The sequence below is a fragment of the Lactuca virosa genome, chromosome 6 (genome assembly GCF_052849685.1).
Source record: "Lactuca virosa cultivar CGN04683 chromosome 6, Lactuca_virosa_CGN04683_v6, whole genome shotgun sequence".
NCBI lineage: Eukaryota > Viridiplantae > Streptophyta > Magnoliopsida > Asterales > Asteraceae > Lactuca > Lactuca virosa.
In genome coordinates, this window is record NC_136431.1 from 263404751 (window position 1) to 263429239 (window position 24489).

Genomic DNA, 24489 nt, shown 5'->3' on the forward strand with positions numbered 1-24489 from the left:
CTACATACTGTAGAATTCACCTCCCATTGTCTTCTCTCTCGTGCGACTTCACCAAGTGCTGCTTTTTCACCCTCGGGCCTCAACTCACAAAAACTAATTCTTTTTAGGGTAAATTACACCATTCGTCCCTCGTGCACATGCCAGAAAGCGTGTTTAGTCCCTATTTTCAAAAATTAACTCGGACCGTCCCTCATTTGGTTAATAGTTGCACGCTACATCCCTCATTAGTTTTAATTTGCTAGCTACATCCCTTGCGAGAACTAAAATGACTATTATGCCCTTTTATATTTCTTTTCCATTTTATTTAATGTTATAATTATTATTTTTTAATTTAAAAATAAAAGAAAAAACAATATGGCCCCATTTCATGCCCCCACCCCAACAAATCATCGGATGAACACCACCTGCGTCTCTCAAACACCATACATCCATCGCCAACTTCCCAATTCAACCCTTCTTCGTCAAACATATACCTTATAACACCTTAAAACCCATCACCAACTTCCTACCTCCTCCTTTTTCGGGTTACATCACCATCGGACACCCTTGTTGCACCCCTGTTCATCATCACAAACCGCAACCAACACCCAATTTAAACCATACCTTCAAAATTGGAAAACCCGCCACAGTCGGAACCACCTTCGTACAACCTTCACCATTCGAACAAGGTATGATAAGAATGAAAATTCTGATTTGCACCAATTGTGTTTAGATTTTTTTGGTTCGATCAGAACCCGCTTCTCATATCTGAATCTCCATCATCTTCGATTTATAAGTTTAGGGTTTAGTTTGGTTTCATTTGCAGGTTCAGGTTTCATTTTTTGAGGTTTGAGTAATGACCGGTGGTGATTGCAGGAGGTGTTGGCAGTCTATGAGACAGAGTGAGAGAGATGACCGATTAAATTCTAAGAAGTAGAAAGGAAATTGGGGAAAGGATAAATCGCAACTTACTTCTCTCTTTTCGATCTTCTAATTTGCTGCAAATTGAGAACAATTAAAACGAGAGGCAACTTAGGGTTAAGTGGAGATATGAGATGGTGGTGGTGATTGTGGTGTTGTTGATGATTCCACCGGCGATGGTGGTGCTGTTGATGATTCCATGTACAGTTCCTTCTTGAGTTCTAGGGTTTGACAGAGGCGATTGGAGGAGGATGAAGATCGACTGGTCCGATTTTGGTTTATCACATTTGGGTGAAGGTGAAGGTGGGGCTGATGGGGCTTCGTCGGCGTTGGGAGTGGCCGAGAATGGGGGACAAAGGTAGAGGAATACGTAGGAGGGGGAAGCGGTGAGGGGTGGTTCATGTATGTTTATTTATTGTTTTTTTTTTTTAATCTAAAAATAATAAACAAATAAGAAGAAAATTAAAAAAGAAATAAATAAGGGCAAAATGGTATTTTTATGTCTAGAGGGACGAAATGTGCAAGTTTTAAACGAATGAGGAACGGTCCGAGTTAATTTTTGAAAATAAAGACTAAACACGCTTTCTGGCATGTACACGAGGGACGAATGGTGTAATTTACCCTTCTTTTTACTTAAAAGTAATTATAAAAGATGTTTGTGAATAAAGAATTATTAAAGAGTTGATTAAAAACAAATCATCTCGCACAAGTCACAACCACAATAAAAGGGGCACAACTTAAAATACATACGTTTTTTTTTTTTTTTTTTTTTTTTTTTTTTTTTTGTTTTGTTTTGTCTAGCAGCATCGTCTTATTCTAAAAAATATTAACAAAACCCTTCAACTGACAACTAACATTATTATTATTATACAACCTATAACATACAACTTTCAACAAATATAACAACAGATGAACAATTTTATTTACAAATATGGGTCGTTTTTGTCTTCATTTCCCAATTCCAATACCATTCAACCAGGTACATAATAATCCATGCGTTCCACAGGCAGATTTAAAACCGATGTTTCCGCCTATAAAAAAAATAAATAATAAAAATAACAAGCAACATAAACATATAAAAAAAACAAATTTGAGGTGATATATTAAAATATATATACCTCTTCAAATGGAACAAAGACAAAAGGTGTTAGGCCTCTTGTATGAGAAATAGCAGGAACATCTGCATTGTGTGTTTCATCATCTTCCCAGCCTTCAACCACTGCAAGAATGTCTCCATCGGGTCCCGTTGGAACCTCATTCTCGTGGACCCCACTTGTCACAATTGATAGAAGATCCATCCGATTGTTTGCCCCTGCTATTGTACCTCGTAACCTTTCCAAACAAAAAACACCTTAAAATTTAAATCTATCTTTCTCATATTCCAATTATACCCTTCAGCTACCATACCTCAATCGGATCCTCCAAATCGTGGGACGCATTCCAGGATACAAAAGAGCCCCTTCCACCTGCAAAACACACACATTCCATTCATATTATATTTATATGCAACAACAAATGATGAAAAAAAAAAAAAATATATTGTGAAGTAAAACCTTATCTTCAGACATTGTGTAGCGCCCACTATGACAAATCTCAGCTTTAGTAGAACGCAATTTCATGAATTTCACAACATCCTTTATTTTCTCAGAAGAATTCTAATCATTTCATAACAGAATAACATGGTCAAATACATACACTACCTAAAATAATATTTTTATAAGAAAACTGGCTAACCTTGTACAAAAACCTTCCAGAAGGATAAAATCTGAGGTATCGATAATAGCATACCTACAAATAAAAAAATAACAAAAAACATAACATTTTATAATATATTTCCATGCTAATTGTGCTTGATTTAAGTAGCAAACATACCACATGAACTGGATTTGTGACTTTCCACTCTGCAACTCCAGCACGAATATACGTGTTCCTACTCACATAGATACCTGCATCAAAAGTCAAAAATCAAAAATCAAAATAAATAAGTTTACAATCTTATTTATTAGTATGCAAATATAATGTTATATGATATGATAGTAGTGCTGAATCAACCAACAAACATTCACAATTTACCATCCATGCGGACTCTTGGCCTTGAAAGCCACATCTTCCTCCATGAGGAATCATAATTGCATTGCATAAGCTTATAGTTTTCCACAACACCAGAGATCTTGAAAGAATTTGATACACATACACATATTTTAGAGTATTATTATCTCAAATGAAAATTTAAAAATGTAGAATAACAAAAATACCTGCCAGGCTTTTAAGCATGCATTGCGCCAAAACACAGGGTTACGAACGGTATTTCTCCATTTTCGACAAACACAGGCTGCTTTTCCCAAATTATATGGAGTCATTCTTGCAAAAATCTACATAAAATTGTTTTACGATTAAATAATCATGGTTTATTATTCATGTACTACTATGTTGTCCAAACAAGATATTACTAAATGGTTAACATTTACATACCTCAAACAGTAGTTCATCTGGCAAGCTTCTATGGATGAGTGACAAATCAACCACTGGTTTATTACATGTGCTACCAAAAGGAGCAACTGGTCTTACATTAACCCCATATAGATCTGTAGTCATTCACATGTAAAAAACAAGTGTGAAAAACTAGGGTTTTTTTTCTTCACTTGAATTATCTTTTAGACAAAACCGCCTACATATGGAAACTTAATTGACATTGATTGATTTTGTTTCCGCCTTGAAGTTAGAAAACCTAAATTGAAACGTAAGGTCCACAATTTTTATGCTAACTAACGAAACGGAAAATTGTCGAGAAAAAGCAAAAACGACTAGGAATAAGCAATCATAACATTATAATGACATGGAACGATGGGACTAAGGTTTAAGGTTTACCAAGCCATGGTCTTCGTGTTATGAAGAACCCTGCCGCCCTTAACTGCGACGCAGATTCGAGTTCAGCGACAATATTCTTAGCAAAATCTGCAATTTGATTAATATCTCTTAATAACAATCATAACACACCAATTTCAAATGTCAGGATGCGTCTTCAATTAAACAGGGTAACCCACGATTTCAATTTTCAAACGAAAGATATTTATGTGTCGTGTCATAAAAATCCTGGTTTCGGTGCAATTATTTGAAAATCTTAGATTATAAGTGTACCTGAAGCCATGATCAATGATGATCTTAAAGTCGATGAAGAAATGAAGCATCGAGTTGGAGAAATTGGAAAGGCTTCGTCATTGGGTATGCAACAGCCTGATATACGGGATTCGTGTGGTTGGTACTTGGTAGACCGACTTCATATATATATCTCAGCGGGTTGACCCGGTTCCAATTGTCGACATGCTCCGTATAATAATACTTTCCTACGTTTCTATAAGGGATATATACACTAAAGTCCCAATATTTTCATCGATTTGACAAAAAAGTCCTAAACTTTATTTTTTTGACAGTAAAGTCCAAATTACCGGCAGTTTTTGACACTTTTACCATTTTTTTCCGGTTAGTCGGTAATTAGGACTTTTTTGTCAAAAAAATAAAGTTTAGGACTTTCTTGTCAAATCGTCAATTAGGACTTTACTGTAAAAAAAATAAAGTTTAGGACATTCTTGTCAAATCGTTGAAAATATTGGGACTTTAGTGTATTTTCGTAACCCAAAAACTTTTAATTGTGACTTTTGTTGCAGCACCACTGTTTTTCTTACCATCATCATTTTTACACTGACACAATCACGATCAGGAGAAACATATGCAAAAGAGAGAGCGAGAAAGGGTGAAAAGACTTGTAAAACTTTATTCTTGCTTCGCCGTCAAATCTTGAACTATAAAGTGGGGACAAATTATACAAACATAAACAACACATGCCTAGTCAAAAAGGTGTGAATGTGGAGAAGGGAAAGAAAGGCAATTTCGTTTTTTTTTCGGTTTCTTATTTCTCCATTTTTGGGACTGCAAAAAGCCAACACAACCGTTGTTCTTTCTTTCTTTCTTTCTTGATTATCTCCTTTTTTTTTCAAAATCGGTTTGTTGAGATTAAAAAACGATTTAACAAGAAGCAAACATTAATGATTTCAATAGGATCTACCTGACTAGAGAAGATTTCAATAACTCTTATGTTTAAAGAGTATCATACCATTAAATTTCTAACAAAAAAAATGGATATATATAAACTAAAGTCCCAATATTTTCAACGATTTGACAAAAAGTCCTAAACTTTATTTTTTTGACAGTAAAGTCCTAATTAACAATTTGACAAGAAAGTCCTAAATTTTTTTTTTGTCACAAAAAAGTCCTAATTACCGGCTAACCGGAAAAAAAGTGTAAAAGTGTCAAAAACTGCCGGTAATTTGGACTTCACTGTCAAAAAAATAAAGTTTAGGACTTTTTTTGTCAAATCAATGAAAATATTGGGACTTTAGTGTATATATCCCTTTCTATAAACAATAAACTTTCTTTCAATAGAAATAGATAGGGCAATCTATACGTTATTTGATTTAATTTATCGACTTCAATTGACTGTTTTATATTGAGGGGTGCCGGAATATGTTAGTAAGTTTATTATATCTTATTCTAATTTTATAAAAGTATCACAAACACAAGACGTGTATGTTAATCATTCACAAAAAAAAATCTATTTTAAGTAATAAAATAGTTGTATTTGTAAACTCTTTCAATTTGTTAATTTGAATAATGAATTTATTAAAATCTAATGAATTCATACACACATATATATATATATATATATATATATATATATATATATATATATATATATATATATATATATATATATATATATATATATATATATATATAGGAGTAGATCAAATGAGAACGCCTAAAAGGTTGAGAACGCGAGAACAAATCTGGACCATCTAAATACTAAGATCTATGGTTAATATTAAACGGGCGATTTATGAAAAACTCTAAAACTACTGGCATTTAAGTGTAACTTTTAAATGGTCAGAAGGGTATTATAGGAATTGCAACTTACCTATTTCTTATAATTTCTCACCCTCTCACCTCTCTCTCACCTCTTACCTTTCTAATTCTCGTATCTATATCCTCTCTATATCTCTCTCTAGGGTTTCATAAGACGCATCGACTGAACAATTGACATTCACTCCCCATTTCCCCTTTATACGCATCATCGCTTCCATCGCCGAAGATCCCATCGGCTGGACGACTTCTACTCACCGGCGGACGGCATCATCTACTCACCAGCGCAAGGCAGCGAACAGTGGCATACCCCAACGATGAATTTCGTTCTTCATCGTCATCGTCGCATACAGAGTGAGACTTACAGCCGACGACTCTTTTTCTTAACCTTGTTGGCAATCTGGTGAACTCGACCGCTACTCATCGGCGGTAGCAAGCAGCGGTACACTACCAGACTTCGATCCTCCACTCCGAAGCAGCAGGGTAGCGACGAAGTACTCTGAATCAGGTAACATTATGTTTTTTTTCCTTGCAAATGTTGTTCGAAATCCACCTCTTCTCTTGATTTGAGACTTACAATGCTATATACTATTCGAATCTATACATGGAATCTGTTTGTGCAGGCTATGTGAATCTATCGATAAATATTCAGTTGTAATCTTATATGAATAAAATGTCAGATATCTCATTTGCAGTTAATCATCAATGAATACTCCATGAGGCTGGTCCGAGAGGAGCAAGGCAAGCAGCCACAACAATGCAGGTTAAGGGAAAAAGCCAAGGGGTTGCTGCCTCTTTTGATTTCATCAGAAACACAACCCCATCCTGGTGGTTATTCTTGGCATGTAACGAAGAAGAAGAAAGGGAAAAAAGGAGCAGAATTCAGTTCATCAATTTCAACAGCAAAAAGTGGGTTCAATGGAGGTTTTTTGGGTCTTGATTTACTCGAAATTCAACAACTAACGATGACTAGAAAGGTAATTTCTTGTAGTTGTTCTTGGTCTTTGATTTCACCAGCAAATTAAGCATTAAAAGGGTACTTTTGGTGTGGTAATACTTGATAAAAAGGAATGAGAAAATAGATGAATTGAGGGCTGAAACGAAATGGCAACAACTATTTTCTTATATTCATTTGTGAATATCAGTATATTTATGTGTGAATTTATGTTTGAATGACTGTATTTATTTATGAATAGCAGGGTATTCATGTGTGATGAATAAGTGTATTTATTTATGATCAGGGGTATTCTTTTTACACTATTTTTATTTTGTATTTATTTATGAATAGCAGTGTATTTATTTGTGAATATCAGTGTATTTATGTGTGAATGACTATATAATTATACATAATTGTTTCTTTAACATTTTTGCAGATACAATGAATAAACATGTATATAGTGGGACGTGGGAGATTTACCAAATGAAACACCGATACCAATACCTCTTTCGGAAGGAGCGCAAATGTGTTTTATTCATTTATGATTGTAATTGTATTACTAGTTTCTGTGTCAAAAATATATATATATTGTAACTTATTCATTTACTATTATAATTATATTCTTATATGAATAGAAATATGTTTTATTTATTTATATATTAGTACCATTTTAGTTGATTTTATAATCTTTTTTCGGGTTTTATTTATTTATGATTTTACAAGTGTATTCATAAATACAGCTGAGTTAATTCATTTATAATTTACAATTTTATTCATTTGAAAATGAAATGTATAAATCATTATTTATGAAGATATTTGTTTAAAAAAAATAAATAAGGCAAACCGATAAATTATTCATTCTCTTGATATTTGATTGCTAAAAATGAAACATAAAAATAAAAAATGAACTGAAAAAAAAAACGTTTTCTTAGATAGACATTAAATCATGATTTTATTAATTATTGGTTCATTAAAAGAATAGAATCTAAAAAATGAGATATTTTGGGTAATTGTCATCATAATCACTAAAATTTAGGAAATCATGGTAAAATTCTATTCATGCCCTCATAAAATGATTGGTCTACAACTGTTCTCGCGTTCTCAACCTTTTAGGTGTTCTAATTTGATTCTCTCCCCTATATATATATATATATATATATATATATATATATATATATATATATATATATATATATATAGAGCGTCAGATAATTTTAGTTTCTTCAAAAGAACTTTTTACACAAAAATCAAACGAAAAACATTTATATCATTTATATTTGTTCGGGAAAATATCATGATACTATTATATTTTCATATTTTTATTGAAAAAATCATTGCTTTTTTTTTTAAAGATAAGTTACTATTTTAATTAGAAATAAAAAAATAACTTTAGATCCATATTTAAATTCATAGAAAGATACTATTTTATTTTGCATAAATATTTTCGGCCAATGTTGTCGAGTTCTGGGTCTAAGTAAGATTATTTTTGGGTTTGTAAGATCGGGATCCTAAGATCCCACAAAATAAAACATAATTTTATCTTATAATTTGAAAACATGAAAATTATATCCAAGGTTGTAAAAATCGTTCGGCGGTAGCTCGGGGGTCGACTGACGATAAGCGATTAATCGGACTAGGCGGTGATTAATCGGAGATTAATCGGGGACCCTTAATTATTAATAAAATTATTTAAAAAATAAATATTCCCTAAAAAACTAAGTATTTGAAAATTTAAAATTTTAAAATTTTAAAATTTTGAAAATTTTTGTTTAATATTTTAAAATTTGAAAGTTTAAAATTTTGAAAATTTAAAATTTTGGTGTAATATTTGAAAATTAAATTTTTTTGAATTTTTTTAAAAATTCCCGCCTATGACCGCCGAGACCGCCAAGGCCGACTTTGACCGATTTTGACCAATTTCCGCCAAACACCCTAATCGTAATCGGTTTAAGGCCGCCAAGCGATTAATCGGCCGCCAAGGCCGATTTCTGCAACACTGATTATATCAAATATTTAGTTTTCCGTTCAAAAGGTATAAACACTTCAAAACATTAATCACAACTCACAACACAAAATGATAAACGGTAAATTGGTAAATGGTAAAAGACATAAAATTGTAATTTTTTTCATTTAAAGAAAAAAAAAAGGTAGGATCAGATCGGATCTCGATTCTCTGATCCTACAATCGGATCAGATTGCAATTTTGACAACTTTGATTTCAGAGATTGATTTTGTTTGATCGTCCACTTAAATATTTATATTATATATATGTTATAAAATAAGAAATTTCTAAAAGTAACATGTATAAGAACATAGAAACATATTCTTAAAAATGGAAAAGTTAATATGTAAAATATTCAAAAATATCAATGATTAATCTATAAAATTTTCAAAATGATTCTTTAAAAAAAAAACATAAATAAAAAGTTGGGAAATATTGTGTAAATTGTTTTTTCTTTAATAAAAGATAAACTCATATTAAAAGTTTTAATTTTAAATTGAAAATTATATTACATCACACCCATGCCGCTTTTCTTTTTTCCACTTCTGCTTACTACTCCGCAGCATTGCTTCTCTCTCGTCACGTCGACTCCCTCCCCTGCTCGCGCCCTGTGAAGCCACCGGCTGGAGACCTTCGATAGCCATAGCTACTCCTTCACATTCCACCCAGGTTCAATTTTCTTCCTTTTATTTTCTGCTTTCTTTCTTCCATTTTTTCTTGCTTTCTTTAGAAATCGCCAATCTTCATATCAATTGATAGTTTGATACCGATTTCAAGGTTATCAATTGATGCCGGTATTATTATCAATTGATTTTGGTCGATTTCTTCCTTTTTTTTTCTGCCTTCGATAGCCACAGCTACTTGTTTGCTGCTACTGATTTGCGACTTGTTTGTTGTTCATATATGATATCTGTAAAAAAAGGAATGTGTTTGCTGTTCGTATATGATATCTATGTCTCTTGAATTAGATGTTTGAATATGTGTTCTTAAGGCTTGTATGTATGATGGTTTTTTATCTGAGTTGGGATGGTTGGCCTTGCACGCAAGCTGTTTGATCAAATGCCTGAGAGGGATTTATATAGTACTTTCTTAATATGCATTTTTTCACTTGTTGCACCTCATCTTCCATAGGCTGATCCTTAACATCCATGCCTTTAGTAGTTGAAGATGGGTAAGACAAGAGACTTTGAAAGTGAATAGATTTTTCATTGAGTAAAAGCTTGATGCATTAATTTTATCGCTAATTTCTCCCTCTTAAATCCAGGATGTAGCTGCTGCTGGTAGACATACATGTATATGCAACATGTGGTCTGGATGTCTACCAATGATTTGCAGGAGGAAACTTATAAACAGGACCACAAATGTTCATCTATGTTTTCATCTCATTTCTGCCAATCTATTAACAGGTAATCTCTCTTTTCCTTTTCTAGCTCTTCACTCAATAATAATCCACTACAGGCATCCATAACTTGGATTCTTGTGTGTCCTTGCAGGAAAAAGATATATCAGTCATTCAATTGATTCATCTCTAAAATCCAGTAACAATCGAAACAACAGTAACATTGACACAACGTCATTAGCAAGCAACTTAGCTTGTTTGGTTGAAGAGTCTTCTTTGGTTAATGAAAGGAAACCAAGAACCCGTTTAGAGCTGAAAAGGTTTCTAGAATCCCGCATAAAGAAATCTGTAAAAGATCACTTCAAAGATGGAAAATTTCATAATCTAATTGAGAAAGTAATTGCTAATCCATATACCCTTCAAGATGCTTATGACATTATTAGGGTCAACTCAAACATCAGTTTACTATCAGAATCTGATAATATACACTTTGACTCTCTAGCACAAGAATTATCTTCCGGAAATTTTGATATCAATTCCAATGTCTATTCCATTTCAACAAAAGGAGCAAAAAAAGAAAAACAAAAAGAAAAACTCGTGCTTCCAAATCTCAAATTAACCATCATTCAAGAAGCCATTAGAATAGCTTTAGAAGTTGTTTACAAGCCTCATTATTCCAAGATTTCACACGGGTGTCGAAGTGGAAGAGGACACTCATCAGCTCTGAAGTACATCCGTAAACAAGTCTCCAATTCCAATTGGTGGTTCACGGTGATAGTCAACAAAAAAATTGACAATTCTACCCTTTCTAAGCTCATATCAACAATGGAAACCAAGATCCAAGATCCCAAATTGTATTCTTTGATTCACACCATGTTTGATGTTGGAGTCTTGAATATGGAATTTGGAGGCTTTGCAAAAGGCCATGGTCTTCCACAAGAGGGTTTGCTATCACCAATTTTAATGAATATTTACCTTGACCTCTTTGACCATGAAATTCTTAACTTGTCAATGAAATACGAAGCTCTTGATAGTCAACACGACGGGTCAAAGACAAAGTCAAAGTCAAAGCTACGTGGCTGGTTTAGAAGACAAATGAGTCAACAAAACGAAGGAAATAATACATCAGGAGTTAGGATACATTGTTGTAGATTAATGGATGAAATTCTCATTGTTGTAAAGGGTTCCAAAGAAGTGAGTTTGACTTTAAAGTCAGAGATTGAAAACTTCATTCAGGAATTTCTACACTTAGAAGTCGACAATAAGTCGGATATTTTTCCATGTAATGATCCTCGAGGGGTTAGATTCAGTGGCAATATTGTAAAAAAGACAACGAGAGAAAATCCTGCAGTTAGAGCAGTTCACAAGTTAAAGGAAAAAGTCGAGTTATTTGCATTACAAAAACAAGAAGCATGGGATGAATGTATGATTAGAATCGGGAAAAAATGCTTAGGTCATGGATTCAAGAAAGTCAAAGAATCAGAAATCAAACATCTTGCTGACTGTAATTCAGTTTTGAGCCAGGTGTCACGCTTTCGTAAACCCGGAATGGAAACCGATCATTGGTATAAAGTCTTACTAAAGATCCGTATGCAAGACATGGACTTGAAATATACCGACACCGAAGAATCCATCTTATCAAAGTTAATTACCGAAAACGCCCTTCCCCAAGACCTAAAAGACTCGTTTTACACTTTCCAAAATCACGTTAAAAACTACGTTTCTTCCGAGACCTCATCTGTTCTTACCCTTCTCCCGGAATCGGAATCGGAATCGGTTTCCATTACCGAAGTTCTTGCCCCGATAAAGGCTATAAGAATGTGTCTCCAAAGGTACGGAATCACCAATTCCGAAGGAATCCCACGCGCGTGTCGTATGCTTATTTTACTAGACCACGATCATATAATCGATTGGTTTTCCGGTTTAGTGTCACGTTGGGTTAAATGGTATCATTTATGTGACAATTTCAATGAAGTGAAACATATTATTAGTATACAAATTAGGAAATCTTGCATTCGTACATTGGCTACAAAGTATAGATTACATGAGACTGAAATTGACAAGAAATTTGATTCCGATTTGAGTGGAATCCCGTCAACCGAAGAGATTGAAAATGAGAGATTGGAATGTGATGAGGGATTGATGTATGGGATTCCTTATAGTGGTTTGTGTTTAGTGTCTTTAGCAAGAATTGTGAGTGAATCTAGACCTTGTGGTTGTTTTGTGTTGGGGTGTAGGGTGGATGCACCATGTGTTTATACAATCCATGTAATGCAAAGACAAAAGTTTCCTGTTTGGAAAACGGGATTTTCGACTTGTATTCATCCGAGTATAAACGGGAGGCGAATTGGGTTATGTAAGCAGCATTTGAAGGATTTGTTTATTGGTCGAATATCTCTTCAATCTGTTTCTTTTGGTGCATGGAAATGAATTAGTTCATCCTAATTGTATTTTCAATTTTGTTGTTATTGGGACATTATGCATATGAAAGTTTGTCAAATTATAGCAGTGAAAATTGATTTGTCATATGATTCAATGTAATTGTTATAAGGACATAGATATTTGAAGAGTCAATTCATTATTAATAAGGATGTTGATATATGAAGAGACAATTCACTATTACTAATTCACTATTACTAAGGACATCTCTACAATTCACTATTACTAAATACATCTCTTCAATTTAAAGACAAAAAATAATTTACATAAATGGTCCCTAAAGTTAAAGATAATTTATATAAATGGTCCTTAACGTTAAAGTCATTGTTATTAACAAAATTACATAAACTAATGAACATCATGTTTGAACACATGATGACATTAATAACTCGTGGTCGAATGCATTCAGTCAACAACAAAATTGTCAAAGACGAAGATAATAACTCATAAAATTTAAAATAAAAGACAAAAGACAAAAGACAAAAACAATAATAATTGAAATGGTCTGTAGTACGCCGATGTTTTATAATCGTAGATAAAAAAAATATATGGTTAGTCCGAACCAAAAAATAATACATTATAGTTTGAACGAAAAAGTAACGTATGAATAGTCCAAACGAAAAAAAATAAAAAAATAACACATGGATAGTCGGTACGAGAAAATAATACATGGATAGTCCATGTTAATTATCAAACGACAAGAATTATTACCAAGGGGTTGTTTGTTTTTTAAGAAAACCACTTCTGGCTACGATGTACAACACAAACGCAACAATTGGTCTTTCGCAACTGTTTGTTTTTTTAAAAGACTTCTGACTTAAAAATGGTTGCGTGTGTGTTGCATGGCGTAGCACTGGAAACTCCTCTTAAAACCACTTTCCACTTTACTTTAAATTATATTATTCAACATTGATTTGTTTTAATTTTTTTCAACAATATGTTTATTATTTTAATAATGTTATGAAGGATATTATGAACAATTCAAGTCTATTTTATATAATTTCAAAACCATTAGTGTAAATTTCATATAAATATTTTTTTATGTTACATTGTCTGTAACCAAATATTAATAAACTATAAAGTTAATCACTAAAATTACCAAATTTATTGAAGCTAACCAGAAAAACAATCATCGCCTTCGAAAATTTAACAAAATAAACACGTTATTCGTTAAATTAACAATTTTATTTATTGTTATTTAGCAAGTATTATGTTTAATTATTTTATATAAACATCTTTAAAAATCATATCATCACAAATGATCTTTATATTTAATTTGCATATGATTAAGCTAAATAAAAATTTGATTTAGAATTATTTTTAACTATTGTATAGTTAATTTCAGTTTATTGTAGCAACCTACAGACGGTAAAAAACAAACAAACTTCTTATTACATGTTTCAACCGTTTGGTCAACATCTTCTTGTTTGATTTAAACCAAAATGATTTTATTTAAATCAAATCAGTAGATTTTAGTATTTAAGTCGAATCAAAGGGTATGTACAACAACATCTGATATGAACGGCCAAAAAATATCATATGAAGAAGGTATAAAGATTTATATCAAATCAATGATAGCAATCAAGGTTATAAAAAACTCACCATAACATGTCATGGTTCTAAGGTTTATATCTGTCATCATGCTTTAACAAAATACCATCTTAGATCATATATGTATATACTACATAAAAATGAATTATATTAGAATATATATATATATATATATATATATATATATAATTATAAATTATATACAAAATTATCGTGTTAAGTCACACTTTACAAACAACATGACTGATTATCGTAAAAGGTTGAGGCTTAATATTGTTGTTAAGTCACGTTTAATGTTATTTAGAACATTGATAACAATATAACATGAAAAGTCATTTCATTTTGTTTCTCAAAAGTCAATGAATTTGTTTTTGAAATAAAACATATGCGACCAGATTACTTTCATCGGAACAATCAAAAAATGACTAAAATCACTTTCCATGACAGACTTCTTGGTTTCCTTATTCTTTTTTTATATATTTTAGCAAATAAAGGCTTAATTTGCACCAAATATAGTTAGAAAAACTACACTTGTAACCCTAGAAGAAATGAATAACTTGACTCTAATTATTAGAATATATCTAAGGACCCATTTGTTATGCACTACATATTATAACAAAACACATTAAACTACACTTGTCATGCATTAGACTTAGACTTGGATTGACATTAATGTTAATGAGGCAGAAAGTGAAAGTTTTTAACACCCAAAAAAGTTGGAACATTGCACAACAGAGACTCATTTTCAATCTAAATGAGTCTATCATCGATACAAAAGACATAAATACCCTCATAAAAAATAACCCCTAATCAAGAAATTTAAGTATGAAATATCTATGATGCTCAAACATATAATGACTTCAATTTTGAAAAAAAAAAAACAATATAAGAGTCTAAAGAGGTAGAGTCTAAAAACCTTTCAATAAACTCACATTTTCACTAAACACAATTTAATCCACAATTATTACACACTAAATATGTTCTTACTTCTTACCCTTGATGACTTTCACCTTGAACTCCATTCTTACTCCTCAAAAACAGCTTTTCAAAACTGTTGTTACTTTTAGAATGACCAGATGAAGTTGAAGAAGAAGAAGAAGAAGATCCTGGTGACTCATCATCCATTGAAGGACTGCAATTGCTTTCATCTTCTTTTGCAGGAAGTAAAGTCTTTTTAGGCATAAAAGTATCATTTGAATGCAATTTCCATAGCTCAACTCCAGTTTTTGTGACAGATGATCCATTAGAAAAACCAGGGAGATTTGCAGTGTCAATCAAAAAGTCTTCAAGTGTCGCTAAAGATTCCAACTGTCGTGCAAGTGATGATATTGTTTTTTGGCATTCAGATAGTCTATCAGCTGCTGCTACTTCAAGATCCTGTAAAAAAAGAATCTTTTTTGTAAGTTTTATATAACTTGCCATCAACCAACTTCAAGAACATGCAAAAAAAAGTTTTCTTTTAGATATAATTTATCATCAACCAAGTTGTAGATAATGTAAAACAAATATAACTTGTAAACAACCAACTTCAAGATCATGTAAAAAAACAACTTTTACTTATTTTCAATATAATTGGCCATTAAACAACTTCAAGATGATGTATAAAAAACATCTTTATCCTATTTTCAATATAATTTGTCATCAAATAATTTCAAGATCATGTAAAAAAGGCATCTTTTTCTTATTTTTAAGATAATTTGTCATCAACCTCTTTCAAGATCATGTAAAAAAAACATCTCTTATCTTCAATATAATTTGTCACCAATAAACTTCAAGACCATGTAAAAAAAGCATCTCTTATTTACAATATAATCTGTCACCAATTAACTTCAAGATCATGTAAAAAAACATCTCTTACTTAAAGAGAAAAAGAAACAGGCATAAGAAAGCTTACTTGTTTCACTTTTAATTCACCATTTGAAATGGCAGATTGCTGAAGCTTAAACTCCTCACTTTTCTTCATAACTTCCTTCTCTAATCTCTGACATTTAATTGTCATTTCAGATGACAAAATTCTTTCCTTTTTAATATCTTCCTTAATTGAATCATTTTCTGAAGACATGATTCGGGTCTCCATTTCCACATCAACAAGTCTAGATTCAACCGACTTCTTTGACTCATTCACCATCATCAGCTCCTTTTGCAGGTCAACCATTTGACTTTTTGTTTCATCAAGAGTTTCTTTACTTGCATTCAAAGCATTCTCAAGTTCACCTTTTTCAGCCTCTAACTCTTCTAATTTCTCTTCCAATTCACACACCCTCATTCTCAATACTTCAACTTCACTTTTCATATCTTCAGTTTCAGAATTGCAACGCGATGTTTCATTCTGAGCCTCTGATAAAGAAGCAATTCGCTCCATTTCCAAGAAATCATCCATAATATTACTAATTTCAACGCTTTTTGCCACAGATTTTCCACTTTTGAATTGATCCAGCTCAGCAATGAGTGCCAATGCCCATGAATCATCACTTTCATTATGCTCAGATTTGTTGACTTTGAATGAGTCAACATCTAACTTTTCTGATCTGTCTGATTGACTGTCTGTGAGAGAGTCAACATAAAAAGAAGAAATCGAAACAGCTTTATGATTATTATTATTATCATTAACAGAAGGTAATTTTCGAGTCAATGAAGTCAACTTCCTGCATTCTGCTTCAAGTTTTGCCACTTTCTTTATGCTTTCTAGCTGCTGTTTACTAGCAGTTTCTGCTGCTTGTGTGCTCAAATCCCTTTCTATGGTCCGGATTTCTAGCTCTTCTGATTGGATGATGATCTCAGACTTTAGGGCAGAATTCTCTTTCTCTAAAGTTTCAAGCTTTAGGATGATTTTTGGGTCAACAGGGGAGTATTCGGATTTGTTGACCTGTGATTTTGCTTTGAGATTACAAATTTGCATTTCAAGATTCTTTTTTGTTAGTTCCCATTCGTGTTTTTTCTCCTCTAAAGCCTCGTTGATCCTTTGTTCTTGCTCTTCTCTTGCTTGCCTTAATTGTTTCACACATTCTTTAAGAGCACCATCAAGATGATTTGTTCGAACCTCAAGAGCTAAATTTTGCTGCAAAGCTGCTTCAAGTTGTTGTTTTAATGTTGTAACTTCATTTTCTGCTTTTTCCCAACCTAAAATTATTCATAAATTAGCATAACAAGTTAAGATAAGTGAATATATACATCGATTCATAGGCATAGCCACATAAGTTTAGTATGTAGACATTAATTAATACCTGCAACAGCTTCTTCTGCAACTTTGGCATGTTGTTTGACTAAATCTTCTTTAGCACCAACATTAACAAGAGCAGCAGATAGCTTTTCTGTCAGATTTTTGAAACTGTCATTAGTCTCTGTGTTGGGGGTTGAAACTCTTGAGGTGACTTCAGATGATTGTGATTTCTGTAAGCTGTCATGGTCCACCTGAAAATGGAGATGATAAAATGAAGCAAAACCATTCGATTGTGTAAATGGTAGATGGATTTGAAGGGTTTCTTTACCTTTTCATCGGAGTTACTCTCGGAATGTGAAGATATTGAAGTGGAACTTTCTGTCTCACCAGGACTCCGGTCAGAGGACTTCCGCTTCCACCAACTCTTCTTCTCCATCTCACTCGACCTCTAAATTTCAAACCAGAATCGCATTTGCTTCTGCACTACTAGAATCACGGGTATATTCCGATTACCAGAAGTAGTGAATACAGCTTTTAAAACGAGTAAGATCTAACCTAACATAAACAAATCGCTTGTAACTTGTAATGAAAGCAAATATCAGATTAAGAGATTGGAAAGAGAAAAACGAATCTCTAATTCAAAATCAACTATACAGAGTAAGTATAGATCAGATTTATCAATCAATTAATCAATAGAACAGTGTTTAGTAACAAGGAAAGGGGGATTTAGCTGAAAATCATGAAATACCCAATCCGCGAACGTTTAACCGATGGTCAAACGGAAGAAGAAGGAACTGTGCTTCTAAAGTTACGAAAAGTACCCAAAAAATAAACTAAATTCTCCGAGTATCATCTTATTATATCTGGGTAATTCGTTGAAGTTAATTTAAGAAGAAGAAGAAGGATTGAAGGCAACACCATAGATTTACCCTATAGAATAAGAAAACAATAAGAAATTGAGAAGAAAACAAATCTGAATCGATATAATACCTTTGACCGGAGACCAGATAAATTGAAACTAATGTCGAAGCTTGAAACCCAATAGGAAGCAGCAGTGCAAAGATCTGAGGAATGTCAGAGGCTCAGAGCAATATCTGATGTAAAGAAAACAACCCCACAAGTTTGACAGAATAATTAATGGTTTCTATTTTATGAAGGTTGTGGTACTAGCTAGTGCTACCATGGCAGGTATAACATGAGCTAAAGACAGGGAGCATGTGATGGTGAGTGAGTATCGAGAGAGACTTTATGAAACCCTATTTTTATAGAAAAAATATAATCAATTTCAAATGTTTAAGTTTTGAAATGAAGATAGCGACTTCATTCCCGCCCATGGGTGTTGAAATTGAGCATTTAAGCTACCATTTTTGGTGTTAGTTGCAGTGCAGACGCTCCCACCTGTGTTTCGGGCTTTTGGGCTCATATTGTCTGACATTTAAGACATAGGATTCGTTTCAGCTCCACCATCAACTATGGAGTTTGACCTTAGTCAAATATCCATTTTTTATTAATAAATAATAATTTAACACAACTTACATTTAAAATAATAACTATTATTATTTTTTAAGTGGAGGATAATGCATACGAAATCCTTCGGATGCATGTATACAAAAGGGGGACCATGGGTGGAGTGTGAGGTGGTGAAATGTTTATGTGAATAGTACAATGAAGTCCTTTTAACACAACAAATTGAATTTTATTATCAATTTAATAATTTATGTAGTCATATTTTAGTAAATTATCAAGTTTATATAACAAATTTATGTGTTCATAGATTGGTAAAAATTGGATAAGAAATCAAAATATTAGTAAGGTGCTGTTTATTTTTTGGAAAAAACCTTTTCAGACCTCTTATTGCTGCGCGGCGCAACACTTTTCATCTCGCAGCTGTTTGTTTTTTAGAAGTCTTCGGATTAAAAAACCTTTGCGCGTGCTCTTCTTGGCGCAGCACTTGTTTTGTCTCTTCCTACCTCTTCCAACCTCTTCTTCTTCTTTTTTTTCTTGATAAAATATTGATTATATATTATTGAAATCTTATTTCACAATTTTTTTTTCGTTTTTTTTTTTGTTTATTCTTGTTGATTTTTTTTCTTTTTTTTATATTGAATAATAATAATTTGTTGATGAAATATCATTATTTTATGCTAAAATATCTTTATTTTTTGTTAAAATATCATTATTTTTTGCTGAAATATCATAAATTATTGCCGAAATGTCATACATTATTAAATTTTCGGTATTAAAAAACCATATTCGGATTATAAAATCAGTTTATTTTAATTTTTTAATATCTGCAACAGTATGCAGATGTTAAAAAAATAAACACGCTTCTTATTACAGTTTGCAGCCGTTTGGTCCACCTCTTCTACTGCAGAGGGCTGCAGAGGTGGTCCGCAGACTTTATGGATTTTTGCTTCAAAAAAACAAACAGCACCTAAATGAATTAGTAAGTAATTCACTTTGTTATATAAATTGCTAAAAACATACACCTTTGTTATATATATATATATATATATATATATATATATATATATATATATATATATATATATATATATATATAAATGTAAAAAATCTACTAGCGGTTTTTTTTCCTTTAAAAAATGTAAAGTATTATTACCATTTGAATAAAATGTCAAGTTTGTTAGATTAGATAATCATGAACAAAGATAATATATATATATATATATATATATATATATATATATATATATATATATATATAAAGAGTGAGAGACAATTTTGCAAGATTTGAAAATTTAATAAATTTTCAAAATTAAATTTAAAATTTAAAATATCATGGAATAAGACTTTTGACCATACAAGTTGAACATAAATCATCCAATTTTCCTACTCCCACTATCTCCACCAAACATATCTCAACGTTTACATAGAAATGAAAGAAACCAATGTCAAGAAAATAGAGCAAAAGACTCAAACGCCCTCCACATCTCGAAAGTTTGCCTCAAAATTCTTGAAAACGAGTCATGTCATGTGTTTTCATAGTAATGTATTAAGAAAATGTTGGGACACCACTCATTAAATACGATATATCAACCATATGCAACAATCACCAAAATTTAGCAACATTTTTTTTTAAATCCTTGAAAAGGTAAAACCTAACCTATATATTCAAATCTAACTCCCACCCCACCAACACAAATTCTCAACATATCCTCCAAAGTCTGAATCGTCTGTATAGCTAGTTTCCATTGGGATCGTCTTGTGGATTAACACGCAATGTTGTTCCATCAGACAAAACCTCAAACACAGATCTTAGAATCTCCTCGGGCATTTGCATTTGTTCTCCTCCAACATTCACTCCTACTCTTATTCCTGGCTCACTGGAATTGGAATTGGAATTGGGAAATGGATTTCCCATTCCACCCTGAGCCATGTTCCTAAACATGTTTGCCATGTCAAAAGGTTGACCATTCACATTCACATTAAATGGCATGGATGGAAAAGGTGGAATTGGCACACTCCCCCTTGCAAAACCACCACCACCAGAATTATCTTCATTTGAATGACTTGTTGAATTTGAATTCTGTTTTTTTATAAAATAAAACTTACAATCAAACTCACGTTTCTCAAAAAATGTAATTTTCTTTTTCTATTTTATTTTTTTTCATACCTGACCACGATTGGCTCTTTGTTCTTCTTCTCTGAGTTTCTGTTCTGCTGCCTGAAAATATCAACAGTGAAATAAATATTATATGAGAATGTTGAAAAAAACATCACACAAAATAAAAAAAAAATGAACTCACCTGAATATTTCCTCTTACAGATTCATTATTTGGATCCAATTGCAAAGCTGCATCAAGCCCAAAATAAATAAGGCATTTTTCTTTCTTATTAAGGCATTTACTTTATAATTACAAACCTTTTAGAAATCCTTTATCAATAGCATCCCTGTAGTTCCCTTGAGCATAATAAGCAAACCCTAAACGACTATAAGCCTTGCTGTAATTTGGATCAATTTCAATTGCTTTATAGCAATCATGAATTGCTTCTGTATGCTGGTTCGTTTGGGTGTAAGCTGCTGCCCTGGTTTTATATTTAAAAAAAAAAAAAAAAGTTTTTATAATCCCAAAAACTTAATATGTAAACTCCAATTATTATAGTAAAGTAAATAAATCACCTGTTGCAATAATAAACAGCATTATCATCACAAAGTGCTATAGCAATGGTGTAAAGCTCAATTGCACCAGAATACAACTTTGATTGCATAGCCTTGTTACCTATGCATAAATAAATAAATATCCAGTCAGCATTTATATATATATATGATTAAAAGTAATAGTGATAATAAGGTTTGAGTAAAACTTTACCTTGTAATTTGAAGGTATCAGCTAATTTTTTAAGATCAAATTCTTCAGATCCAGAATTTTTCATTTCCTTGTATCAAACAAGTGTCAGAAAATGAACATGATATTGAGATGAGAAAAAAGATTTGATTTTTTTTTTTAAGTTAATATATTATTATATACCGTTAAAGCATTATGAAACAAATGTGTAGCTCTATCGAGTGCTTGTTCATCATCTCCATTTGGTGTAGTCCCAAAATAATGAACCTTTTCAAGTGAGCTAAAGAATTGACCAAAAAGTTCATCCTCACGTTCACGTACACCTAACAATAATGCAATATGAATTAAGTTATGGAGTAAGCCTATAAAAAGATCTACATAAAGATAAACGTAAAAAAAAATAGATGTTTTTTTTTCCCAAAAAAGAAATGAAATAGATGATGTTAAGCTAATGTTTGTTTCCTATGGTGATTGCTTATAGATACCTCATAGATATCAAGTACTTCCATAATATCATTCAATTTTACCCTAAATTATCATCTTGTATCACATAATTGCAGGTCTACATAAATGCAAAATATAAGGTATGCACATAACTCAAAAATATATATATTAAAAAATAAACAGAGGATTTACCTATGGTTCCAGTATCCCCTTTGTTGGTGTCATTCTACATAAGAAGTAAAGCATCAAAAAGGGAAAAAAAATGAATATCCATCACCACTTAATAATAGTTTTAAAGTATAAAGACATTAAAAAAAGATCATTAAAGCAGCATCAAAAGCATTTGGCAACCAAACACAAACTTATATATAATATTCCAAACTTATAATTAGTTCATAAGTTGTAACATGCTTATGTAACTCATACATTTTTTTTTATTTAACAATAGTGGTGGTGATAACATTAAAAACAATCAATACATAATCAACTAATTTAACAAGCAAATTTGTGATCATGAAAAAAGAATGAAGTTATAAACCAAAAAGATTCATCCTTTTATGGATCCCAACAGAACAGGCACATATAATGCATAACACTAGTGAAAGATCATAGGGAGAAGACAAAACATGAATACCAGAGATTGTGATGTCCCAGGAATTTTAGTATCCACATTATTATTTGTGCACGATGTATGGGATGTATCTGCTTGAGGTTCCTCATGGTTTTTATCTGACTTAATCTCATTCTTTCCTGTTTGTGATTTGAAAATCTCAATGAGAGAATCAGATTTTGGCAGACTAGAAGTAGAGGATGAATCAATCTTGAAGACCTCAGATAAGCAGTCCTTTGCAACCTCAAGACTTTCAGCATCACTATCGGAGGTAGGTTCAACTGTAAAACAGGTTTTGGTGGAACTGTCAATAAGAGCAAGAAGCCACACAAATGTTCAAGCATAAAAATGGCAGAATATATAAAATTTTGCGCAGGTCACCAATAATATCTCTGCGTGAAAAAATATGGAGTCGATGATCTCTTCCTTTGTAGGAGACCAAGCTCTTACAATTATGCGCACAATATCAAACTAATGTCATCTCAACAAGCATGTAAGCCTCAATTGATATAGAAACCCTAATTCCCCTAATGTCCAATGCTCTACAGTTATCATCAATCAACAGAAGATGGTAAACCTAATAACGATCTTTTATCTGAATGGCATCCCAACAGGGAAATTGAACTAAACGTCAAAAGGATATCAGTATTTAGCATCAGTATCTCCAGTTCTATCGAGAACGATTGAAATATATATACACCCGAAAAATGCATAAACATAAACACAGAAAGATACAATAGATAATCGCGTATAAGAAAATAGAGCCAGGGACAGGTAGAGCAAAGGAGCTAACCAGAATTGAGGAAATCGAGGAAAGATAGGACGATGCGACGAAGAAGAGGAGAATCCGGCTTCAAGTTCGTCATTGAAAATCGTCGCCTGTAGCAGTAAGGTGAAGAAGCAAACGAGTCGAATATTGAGAGTGTTTGGTTCCCTTGTGGAGATGTTCACGTTTGGGTCAGGAAAAACGTGATGTTCCACTTTGTATTATTGTTTACTTATGATCGAATCACCATCTAAAACCATAGTAATAGGTTTCATATTGTCTCATTTCCAAGATAAGAGAACATTCTTGAACACAAAAAATACAAAAGGAAATGTGAGAAAAAAGTGTCTAAAATTCTTTATTAAAAACTTATGGGTTAATTCAGGGGAAAATACCGTTAATAGACAAAAAAAAGGGGTCCAATTTCAAAATTTAGTCATAAAAAATGACTTTTCCACTTATAGACACGCATTCCGCGGAGGACCCTCTGCGGACTTCCGCGGATCGATTTTACCTCCGCGGAGAGGGGTATTTTTGTCATTTGCCCATCTTCTTTTTGACAAAATTGGACCCTCCTCTTTGGTCCCCCCACTGGTCCCCCGATTCCTCTTTCATTGGCGGAGCTTTATTAGGGCTAGGGGGGCTGTGGCCCCCCTGAATTTTTTGTTATAAATAGTCCTTTTAGTTTCATTTTATACATTTTAGGCCCAAAACTATAAAATTTTGGCTGTGGCCCCCCTGCTTACCAATTTTTATACATATTATATTCCCCCCCCCCAAATCAATCGTTGAAGCTCCGCCCCTGTCCTCTTTGACAAAGACGGTTCTCCGCATCGACCTACCACCATAGATTCCGGCGACACCGACAGCAACCCGGCGACCACGACAGCAAACGACGTCATTTTCCGACGTCCAAACCGGCGACCACGACTTCGATTACGAACTGTCATTCCGGCAGTAATGGAGGACAATCTCCCCAATATTTTGAGCGACGGTTTAGGCTCCCGGGTATTTCTCACATTCCTTTCTTTGGATTAATGTAGTATATGTATGAAATTTGTTGAAAACCGATTATATTACACTGAATAAATAGGCAAAATTAAAAAAATTTAGATAG

At 32.6% G+C, this 24489-nt stretch overlaps 4 protein-coding genes across 6 annotated transcripts; 1 reads left to right on the forward strand and 3 right to left on the reverse strand.

Annotated features, from left to right (window-relative positions):
* Positions 1-1738: 1738 nt before the first annotated feature.
* FBP7 (F-box protein 7) lies at positions 1739-4171 on the reverse strand. The gene is made up of 11 exons (XM_079058208.1): positions 4039-4171; positions 3769-3855; positions 3373-3485; positions 3156-3272; positions 2974-3070; positions 2773-2846; positions 2635-2688; positions 2454-2555; positions 2308-2366; positions 2019-2232; positions 1739-1931 (listed from the first exon to the last, which is right to left on the reverse strand). Exons 1-11 carry the CDS (start codon positions 4046-4048, stop codon positions 1872-1874), a joined length of 987 nt encoding a protein of 328 aa, XP_078914334.1. The 5' UTR covers positions 4049-4171; the 3' UTR covers positions 1739-1871.
* Positions 4172-9294: 5123 nt separating this feature from the next.
* LOC145118559 (Intron maturase, type II family protein) lies at positions 9295-12621 on the forward strand. The gene is made up of 3 exons (XM_079054249.1): positions 9295-9425; positions 10021-10162; positions 10250-12621. The coding sequence occupies exons 2-3, from the start codon at positions 10060-10062 to the stop codon at positions 12523-12525; spliced, it is 2379 nt and encodes a 792-aa protein (XP_078910375.1). The 5' UTR covers positions 9295-9425; positions 10021-10059; the 3' UTR covers positions 12526-12621.
* Positions 12622-14925: 2304 nt separating this feature from the next.
* Positions 14926-18670, reverse strand: LOC145119557 (filament-like plant protein). Of its 3 annotated transcripts, none has more exons than XM_079055230.1 (5): positions 18236-18670; positions 17574-17728; positions 17310-17496; positions 15980-17205; positions 14926-15462 (listed from the first exon to the last, which is right to left on the reverse strand). In XM_079055230.1, the coding sequence occupies exons 2-5, from the start codon at positions 17679-17681 to the stop codon at positions 15076-15078; spliced, it is 1908 nt and encodes a 635-aa protein (XP_078911356.1). In that variant the 5' UTR covers positions 17682-17728; positions 18236-18670; the 3' UTR covers positions 14926-15075. The 3 variants fall into 3 exon arrangements, with proteins under 3 accessions (XP_078911356.1, XP_078911355.1, XP_078911357.1); XM_079055229.1 differs by having other exon boundaries at positions 17574-17731; XM_079055231.1 differs by having other exon boundaries at positions 17574-17800.
* A 1614-nt stretch (positions 18671-20284) lies between these two features.
* Positions 20285-23596, reverse strand: TPR8 (Tetratricopeptide repeat (TPR)-like superfamily protein). The gene is made up of 10 exons (XM_079056795.1): positions 23400-23596; positions 22631-22887; positions 22189-22222; positions 21736-21875; positions 21577-21643; positions 21387-21486; positions 21129-21292; positions 21013-21059; positions 20880-20930; positions 20285-20792 (listed from the first exon to the last, which is right to left on the reverse strand). The coding sequence occupies exons 1-10, from the start codon at positions 23470-23472 to the stop codon at positions 20448-20450; spliced, it is 1278 nt and encodes a 425-aa protein (XP_078912921.1). The 5' UTR covers positions 23473-23596; the 3' UTR covers positions 20285-20447.
* Positions 23597-24489: the final 893 nt, after the last annotated feature.